Source organism: Aptenodytes forsteri, unplaced genomic scaffold (genome assembly GCF_000699145.1).
Source record: "Aptenodytes forsteri isolate BGI_AS27 unplaced genomic scaffold, ASM69914v1 Scaffold309, whole genome shotgun sequence".
Classification (NCBI taxonomy): domain Eukaryota; kingdom Metazoa; phylum Chordata; class Aves; order Sphenisciformes; family Spheniscidae; genus Aptenodytes; species Aptenodytes forsteri.
Genome location: NW_008795857.1, coordinates 3,321,089 through 3,330,929, shown reverse-complemented (window position 1 = coordinate 3,330,929; position 9,841 = coordinate 3,321,089). Strand labels below are relative to the sequence as shown.

The 9,841-nt window shown below is 47.3% G+C and overlaps 1 protein-coding gene across 1 annotated transcript in view; it reads right to left on the bottom strand.

Moving 5' to 3' along the window:
* Positions 1-9,841, bottom strand: part of MDGA1 (MAM domain containing glycosylphosphatidylinositol anchor 1) — a 148,318-nt gene that overhangs the window by 82,281 nt on the left and 56,196 nt on the right. The window contains exons 4-6 of the mRNA XM_009283748.1: positions 8,643-8,839; positions 5,689-5,821; positions 195-464 (exon numbers count right to left, since the gene is read on the bottom strand). Of these exons, the coding sequence (XP_009282023.1) occupies positions 195-464; positions 5,689-5,821; positions 8,643-8,839 (600 nt within the window). The remainder of the gene's footprint in view (positions 1-194; positions 465-5,688; positions 5,822-8,642; positions 8,840-9,841) is intronic.

Below are 9,841 nucleotides of genomic sequence, written 5' to 3'. Positions count from 1 at the left end.
AGCTGACAAGTCCTTGACTAGTGTAAGCACTGCTTAGCAACAACTAAAGCATTGGTGTGTTATCAACATTATTCTCACACTAAATCCAAACCACAGCACTGTACCAGTTACTAGGAAGAAAATTAACTCCATCCCAGATGAAACCAGGACACCCCTCCACCCTGAAAACCCATGCTCTGAGAAGAGCAACTTACATCGCACCAGCAGGTTCACTGTCTTCTTTGCTGGGTTCCCCACATTGTTGATGGCCGTGCAATTGTAGTAGCCCGAGTCCTCCACGCGGATCCTCCAGATAGTGAGGTTGCCTCCGTGCACAAGGCTGTTGGGAGGCATTGGGCCAGGAGAGTGAGACCAAACCACCTCTGGTTGTGGGTCACCGCCCATCAGAGAGCACTGCATAGTGATGTTGTCACCAGGGTTGACCACCAGTGTCTCATTGACAGACAGCTTCAGAGCAGGTGGGGCTGGAAGAGTACAAAGAGGGACACTTCGGAGCTTGTAAAAGACCCACCCACTTGCCTGTGCACAGCTTCATACTTTCTAGGATTTGTTCTTGAAGATAGCTGGTTTGAGTAGGGAGAGCTGGAGGCATCCATGAATTCATTAAAATACAAGGTGTTTGTGAACCTAAAGCATTATCATTACCATGCCTTTGAGTTAGAGCACCCTGCTCTGTTATGGTTAGAAAACATACCTAAAACACTCCACCGCTAGCACTTAGGATTGGGGTACAAGCTAGGTATGATATTTTAGCAGCGTTTAGTGCAGGTTCTCTAGGCTTAGGACTCAGGTCAGAAGAAAAGCCTGATGAACCCCCCTTGCACAGGTAGGAGTGGCAACCAGACAAAATTCAGCAGTGGAAAACCCAAGGCTAGAGGTTTCTTGACTCCTGATGCAAACAACTGCAGCAAGGCAGAAATGCAATGGAAAGCTGCTGTGGCTCTGCGTTGCTTACCTGCACTGCCCTCAGCCCACCCCCCTGCAGACACCACAGTGCCTTCTGTTCTCCCTGTAACTCCCCTGACTCTAGAGATGCCCTGCAGAAGCATCACTGGAGAAAAGGCTCAACTGGTAGCTCCTACTAGAGCACCTGTATCTCCTTTGCTGCAATACTATTGTATGAATCACAGTTAGTCTGCTTATGCCTTGAACAGAAACACCACACTGGACTGAGCCCTGAGAAAGACAGACAGAAAGACAGACAGAAAGACAGAAAAAAGGCAGGAAAACAAGAGATGCATTGTCATATGGCATGGGAAGTTGCAACCATGGATTGAGCTTAGCATCTCAGGACCCGATCCAAAGCGTTCTGGGAAGCTCACTGGGATGTCAGTGTTTGCTGGACGGTTCTCACAATCTCAAGGGAAGGTCAGGCAGAGCACCAGCTGCGTGACCAGTCACAGTCTGCTCCTTCTGCCTGACCACCAGAGCTCCACCCTGATGGAGAGGTGAAGGAGAAAGGACAGGCTTAGAGGAGCCTGCTTGAACCCAACAGCTGTTTGTGTTTGAGGACAGTTGGGATTAAACCACTCCTCCCATACAGAGTTGCCATCCCAAGAAGGAGTTTTAGGGAAGGTCTACCGTTAAAAAAGGACCTCAGTTATCCCATGATATGCCTCTCCATCTCTCGCACCCAACTAGATGTCTTTGAGAGTCAAAGCTTTTGCCAGGCAGCTGGCCCTTGCAGCTCAGAGCCTGACACAGAGGACCAGGACCTGTCTGCACCATAACAGACCACGAACAGCAGCTCTACACCCGCTCTTAACCTCCTTCACCTCCACAGGTGTCAAATACACTTCTCTATAGACCTGGGGGCTACAGACCAGGTCACAGGGATTGTCCTTCATACACAACTGAACTGGGACTGATTCAAAATGTCTAGACAACCTCTCCTTTGAATACCCTAGTACCTGTTTTGGTTTATTTTATTTCTGCACCCTTCTCACTACATCCCCCTCCAGGAACTGATCCAAAACACTTCCCTTCGTATTCTCTATTTCATCCCATGAAAAGCCTTTTAAAAGCCCTTGTCAGCACCATCACTGGCTCCATCCAGACAGAGCTGAGAAAGTAGCAGTCCCCAGCACAAAGGCAGGGAGTATGTTTTAAGTAACAGCTATAATAATGCAAAATAAGACATTGTTCCATATTCATGAAGCCTGATTTAACAGCATCATTATTTCTGTCTCTTCTCTCCCTGGACCCTGTGTTAATGAGCTGTGCTGGATTTGTGTCGGATCTCTGAATTACAGCCCATACAAACAAGGCGAGAAGGACTGCTCTCTCCTCAGCACCGGCGCCATAATTTAGCAGCGCAACCACTGCCATGCTGGGATATTGCTTTGGTGCACTGAATCAAATGTCCTCCTCTTGGCCACAGCGCATGCCAGAGGTGGCCAGCTGTGCCTAAGGAAGAAGGTGGTTCCTCTGCCACCTGCACTGGTCTTTTTGAGGCCAGTGGCTGGAGTCCTTGAATTTTGGGAGGCCACAGCCTGCACTCAGAGCCTTTGACAGGTCTCTTTGCTGGAGTCTTGGAAATAGTGTGCAAGGGTTAATGCGCACTAATCGGCAAAGGAAGGACTTGTACATCCTTTCCAAGCTCCAGGTGGTGTCATGAGACTCAGTGAAGCCCAGGAACACAATAGCTCAGCTCACCATGGTCTGGCAGGACACATTCTTGTCACTAATAGGCTGTCAGATAAGCGTAGCTGATACCAAATAGCTGTTCCTGCCCTCTGACGTTGAACTGGTCTCAGGTTCACAGGACACAGACAAGCTGACAGATGCAGCATCTTGCCTGGGAATCTCTACCCATCCCTGTCAGAGCCAGAGAAAGGCTGAGACCAGCCTATGTTCAGAGGGAAGATGTCAGAGTTGGGGAGCACAAACCAGAAGTCCTGCAGGCTCTGGTTAAGAGTTAGGGATCTTGTGGTGTTTGATGTGCACATATCTGAACAACACTCATCTTGCCCAGCAGTGACATGTTCTGGGCAAGGCAACATGGAAAAAATAAGGGATATGCCGGTGCAAGCACTGCCTCAGGGTAGGCTGTATGTGCATGCAAGAGGGAGGCAGGGAAACTGCAAAGCTGCCACCCACACAGCTCCAGGCAGCAAGCTTCCATGATGTGCCCCAAAGCAGAGCCCTGGCTGTGGCAACCTGTGCGGGCTCCCAGTCCCACTCCTGTCAGCAGAGGTTAACAGTCTACAGACATTGTTATGCAGGAGATGAATCTCATTTATTTGTAACCTATGGCAATTCCTTTTGTTCTTGGCTCAGAAAACCTGCTGGCGGAGTCTGCGGAGCAGCAAGGGGACCATTAAAAACAAAGAGTCGCTTTCAATTCCCTTTGAAGTCCAATTTGCTGCAGTAAAACTGCAGGAGAATTAACCAGCTGGGCTGCTTAATTTTGCAGAAATCAAGGAAGGGGAAAACATCGGCCTGACCCTAATGGAGCAGGTGACAACAGCATGGTGCTGAGCTGGTCCTGTGGCTCTGCGGACCCAACCTACTGCTCTAGAGCCACACAACAGCAGCAGGACAGAGGAGGAGCAGGGGAAACCTCCTTCCCATTAAGGTTGCAGACCAAGAACCCATCCCCTGCTGCAAGAGCTAAGCTGCTGACACAGAGCTCAGCAGAAGGACATCTCCTTGCCGGAGACTATGATCTGCCCAAAGGCCACTGCCAGAGGAGCCAAAGTGAGCCAGCTGAGGAACAACAAATGAACTGGGAAGAGAAGATTCCCTTGGCCTGACATGCCCTGACCCACCAATTCCCCTCTACGTCTGTAGTACTTAAGTCTATAAATATTTAAGAGATCTATTTCCATGCATCTCGGCGCCCTTTGGGCCCTCCTTAGTTGCAAAGGCAAAGGCATCCTGAGCAAAGCTGCTCAGGATTCTGGGCCCAGACAAGGCTGCGGAGGCTGCTAAAGCATGAGCACAAGAGTGAAAGAAAAGACCTATGCAAAAAAGGAGAGAATTAAAGATTTTTCTTTAAATATTTTCTCATCTATGCACAATACTACCTATAGGGCAAGTAAACCAGATAATATTTCATGTTAAATATACTTGTGTTAACACAAACCCTGCTCACACCACAATGCCAGCTTCATTTTCACCGCCAGTTTTTAATACCATTTGCTAGGAACACATTTTCCATGGCCACTTTGATCTTGTAGTGTCAGGCTCCACTGTAACTATTTATAAATATGCAACTATAACTAAACAACAGGAAAAAAGAACTAGATGTATGTGCTATGTGGTCCAGGTTCAGAGCTTAGGTAAATACCTAAGAAGCTGGTGTAAATTCAGCCATCTCACTGGCTTCTGATCCAGCTACAATCTGAAAATACATCTTCCCCATTCACTCAGTAAAGGGGCTGGACTGAAATGAAGGATGGTTTCCCTGCGCTTGGGCTGGCAGGGGGGAGTGGACATGAAGAGAAATTTTATTTTCTAACTCTTCAAAGGTAAAGACACAACAGGGAAGAAGAGCTGTATGAGATCCCTTTCTTCATCATGAGCACAAGATAAGTTTTTAAAGGGAATATTCCAGCATTTGCTACAGTCTCATCCTGAGAAATTCAGGCAGTAGTGTGAGTTGCTCGAGACATGTTCCGAGATCTTACTACATACAGAATATTTTTTTCTGACATTAGCTACAGTTCACTCTCTTAAGCTCGTTATTTTTCTTCTTTCTACATAAAATGATGCAACTATTGTTCAGCACCTTGGGCTCAAGTCAGATCAATAAACATAATTTATACAGTATCAACAATATCCCATCAACAGTTGGCAACATCAAAAGAGTTCTGTTACCACTGCACAAAGATGACACAAGGGATGCAAACTGCTTTGTGTTACATTAGAGAGGTGAATAATTCAAACAACTACAATGCCCTTCTTTCTGATCATGGAATATGCCAGGGCTGGAATTCCTGACATCTACTTATTATTTGAAACTATTCAACACATGTCGGGGCTTTGTGGGTGGGGTTTTTTGTGGGTGTGGTTTTTAGGTTTTTTTTAATGGACAGGTTGCAATCAGGTCCTTGCAAGTATTTGGTACATGATACTCAGTTATCAGTCAGTTATTGCAGGTCAAGCAAGAGGCACCAAACTGATTCTGTTTCCAACCGGAGGCGCACTCAAGCACTGCCAGTATGAATATCAGCGTAAAATTTATTTATTGGGAAGGCACCGGAGATACTTGCTTTCCACAACCATCAGCACCAGCAGAGCCTGTTAGCTGGGAGGTGCTGAAAGCGCAGCCTGGCAAACCAGGCCAGAGTCACACACGAATGAATTATTTGTAATAACTCCTGCAGCATCTGCCCTGCTCTAGACTGTATCGAATCTATTTTTAAAGTCACTTAGAATTATAAATAAATAAAACAGTGTCTGGATTAAAAAATACATAATGCCTCAACACCTACACGTAGTCTTTTTTAATGATCTCACGGCAGGCCTGGCCAAGGTGCCGGCTATACACAGAGCTACAAGAAATTAGAGCGTCCCTAGCCACAAAACTTCTGCGTGAAGGATTTGTAATCCTAGCAGACATGTGCATGAACGTGAGGTGCTGCTGGCCCTGGACAGGGTGCTGTATTACCCTCCTGGAGGGGTAATGGCTGTGGAGCAGTGAGGGGTCAGAGGGCCGCAGGGACGCTCTGCGTCCCCTCTTACCTGTGGTGTTTGTGAGCTGGAAGGTGATGGATTTGTCAGGGATGCTGCAGACATTGCGGACGGACACCTGGCACGTGTAGCTGGCATAATCCTGGGGCCGCAGGTTCTTCAGCTTCAGGACTTTGGTTTCACCCTGGGAGTTGGGAAAAAAGGCGGGGAAAGACACAGGTGTACAAGGCACAGCTCATCATTGCAAGTCCATAACCTGTCCCGAAGTTTACAGATTACCAGCAGCTCCCATCAAAACCTCAGGGAACTGTGCAGACTCCAAGCCTCCCTAGCTATATATAAAGGAGACACAAAATGTTTGCAGTGGTAACTCCACCTCCAGGATTTCTCAAAACACCCAGCAACCGACTGACATTTAACCTGAAAGCACTGCCGAACAGGTCTAGGCATAATTTCTCATCAACTGCCATCAGAATCATCTTGCGGAACTTGAAAAACCTTAAACGTCCCAGAACAGACCCTGAGATCTCACACCAAGATGTTGATAGGAACCCAAGGGACGTCACTGGGGTCTCAACATTGCAAACCCAAAGTAAAGCAAAGCAGATTCAGGCACTAACGCTGGCCTAAATATGACAAGTTCAACAGTTACGCTGTAAAAATTTGCAGTACAGGGGAAAAAAGATAATTTAGAGCAATACTCAAAGAACCTCCCAAAACTTTCTGATCTTTCTTCTCCAGATTCTAATCTCATTTATGCTGGTGTAAATCCAGAGTGACTGCACGGACTTTGATAGCCTTTTCTCATACTATGGTAACAAGCAAAATCACTCCCTGGCACTCCATTAGTTACTGGCTTGTTATAGAAACAGAAACAAGTTGTTAAATTAACAATAGATGCATTCTGTAGATTTTTATTTATGGAATGTGGAAAGCTCCGAGATGCATCCTGTGGTTTATACACCCTGCAACTCATATGTCTTCCCATGACAGCTTGTCGCTGCTGTTGTCCTTGTGTTTGTCTAAATCTCTTTTGGAGAAACCATTCCATAATTGCCTGCAAATGTGAGAAAGGTGACAGCACGACAAGTCCTCTTGAGGACAACCTCAAGGGACTGGACAATGAGCTCAGGCATGCTAATATGCAGAGAACAAGGATCTGAACTGAGCAAATTAGAAATATAAATACCTTGGAGACCAATAACCCTATGAAAGTCCTGTCCCCTGAGATTTGTTGCTATGCCACACAAATGATGGCATTTACCAATGTGCATGTCAACTACTTACTTACAGTGTCATATGTATCCTGTTTATTGATTAGTAAATGTTGGGTAAATGTGTATAAACCTTCAGCGTAAATAAGTTTTAAAAAGCTTAAACAGTAAAGTCTTCACCTTCTTTTTGATGTAAACGCCTACCCAAACCCAACACCGATACCAGTTCATGTCTAAGACAGTATTACAAACCCCTGCGAAGGGTGCTTTGTTAAACATAGTGTATTTGAGCTCCAGCAACATTTTCCCCTCCCAATAGTGTTGCAGAGGTGTGTTTTTGTTAACTTTGACTCTTACCAACCCAAACTCACAGGTTTATGCTGGTGCTAAGGAGAGGACCGTAAGGGCATGCCTGTGTGAGCACAGCAGTCCTAACACCCCCTCTGAGAGCTGGGAATGACCCTTCATGGTGGGAACATTGCTTGACAGGAGCTGCAGAATGCTGGGTCATTGACACATTAATGCTGCAACACGGTGAAATTCTGCCAGATGCCTGATTTAGCTGATGAAAATATTTCAAGTCCTAAGGCATCCTCTCATTAAGCAATGTCTCCTGTTAATTACACTGAGCTTAGAGGAAGCTGGAAGAGCCCATGATGGCTTCCTCTAAGGCCAGGGATATCCTGGTTGGATGCCACATAGCACTGGACTAGACAAAGCTTTCTTCAGGGCCCAACAGCAGCGCTGACCTACAGCGTTTCTGCATATCTGCCGCTAACCTGCAGCTCTCTTCTCTCTCCTCATCCTGAATGTTTCCATTTGGCTGCCCATTTCCATGACCTGCAGAGATGGTGTGTTTCAATAAAATATGAACACGACTACATTAACTGAAAGGTTGCCTGGAGCATCGCTCAGAAATCGGCCAGAATGTGCTCAGGGCCCAGCTTTGGGAATGCGAGGAGGTGCGTGGGATGAAATGGGTGCTCTGGGGAGTGGCCCTTTCAGCCCTCCCTTCCCACCCATCACTGCCTTGTGCTGCTGAGTGGCCTGGTTAATATCTGAAGGACATTAAGAGCCAGAGCTCAGCTTAGGATAACATGCCCAAAGTGCCTTGGGAAAAGAAAAATTCCCCTCCGTCTCCCACTGCATTGGCGGGCTAATTACTGTGAAGAAAGTGACGTTCAGAGGGGCAAGTCCAGCATAGTCAAGCAGGAGAAACAGAAAGGATGTGGATATCCTGTCACAGCACGACAGTCAGAAAGTGCCCAGGCAGTTGGGCTGCCTCTGTTACTTATGGCCATTGGGAAAAGCTCTTCATCATTTGCCTCGTGGATCCCACAGCAATTCCTGCCATTCACTCACACTGCTAAACAGGAAGCAATTCCCCTGATTTATAGAGCTTGGGCACTCAATTAAGAAAAAAAAAATTAGTAATGGGAGATAGAGGAGACCAAATCTTGGGATTGTTTGCTTGGATATTAGTCTCAGCCATCCAACAGCCACATAACCTCATTGGGGGAGCTGTGACCTGCCCTCAGGGACAGTGCCAAAAAGGGGAAGGGACTTCTAGGCTGTCATGCTCCCTCCTGCTGCTCTGCTGCTCTTATCCCCTGGGAACCTGCATACAGAAGTAGGCTCTACCAGCCCTTTCGGAGACAGTGCTCCTTGCAGTGGCCACCACCCTCTCCCCAGCATCGTAATCCACACAGGGAAAGAAATGCCATCCACTACAGAGTGCCCTGCATCAGCAAGACGCTCAACACAAGCTGGTGGAGGTTTGGGTTTTTTCACCTGTGTGTAGAGGGGTTCATAGATGTCCACGCCATTGTCCTGACTGTGGGAAAGTGTCTCAGCTCCCCGTTTCCAGATGAAGCGAGCTGGTGGGTTGGAGTTGACAGTGCAGCGGAGGAAGACAGTCTTCTCCTGGTAGAAGCTGCCACGTACATCGCTGATGGTCTGGTGAACGGTGAGAACAGGTTCATCTAGATCTGGAAGGAAAGTAAGGAGGGCCGCAGCAGTTGTTAGTGAAGCTTGGTTTGCACGTACAGCCTGCAGAGCAGATGATGCTCCAGGCACCATAGAGGTGAGGGGAAGCTCCCACACATTTGGCTGATGACAACTGCTGAAATAAGAGCTGATCTGAGGGCAGGTAACACAAGCAATATCTAAAAGGGAACAGACAGGAGAAGCCAAAATTCTCCCGCTCACCACACAACCTTCAGAGAATAGGAAGCACCCTCTGGTTTGCAGATCCCATGTGGTCCTCGAGCAAACTGCCTGCCTGCCACACACCTCAGACCAGTGGGCTGCTTCACCTTCCCCAGTGACACCCCACACCCCAAATCACTGCTCTCTACTTCAGTGAGAGGTCAGAAGGATCCCAGGAAACTCTGCTCCATCATCATTTCTTCTGCTACCACTTTCCACTTCCCAAATCCCTCCTGAAATCATGGGGCTAAGCCCACGGCTTTGATATGCCCACACAAAGGACATGACAAACCTTCAAGTCAAGGGGCAAGAGTAGAAGTCAGGACAAGATCAAGGAGCTGAGATGGAGAGTCATCTCCTAGACAGGAGCAAGTCTCATGGGGTGCCATGGGAACACGAGATGGAAAACACTGTGAAAGGTATGTACAATTTCTCTCTCTTCCTATTAAAATATGCTGTGTGTATTTTCTTCTGTTCAAGGTCTGTACTGACTCTCCCTCTTCAGCAACTTCTACTCACTGCATCCCTATGTATTGGGTTTGCGTGGCAAGGTTTTGGTAGCAGGGGGGCTACAGGAGGGACTTCTGTGAGAAACTGCTAGAAGCTTCCCCTATGTTCAATAGAGCCAATGCCAGCTGGCTGCAAGACTGAGCCAATTAGTGATGGTGGGAGCAGCTCTGTGATAACATATTTAAGAAGGGGAAAACATTACTGCGCAACAGCAAACAGCAGCGGAGAGAGGAGCGAGATGTGAGAGAAACAACTCTGCGGACACCAAGGTC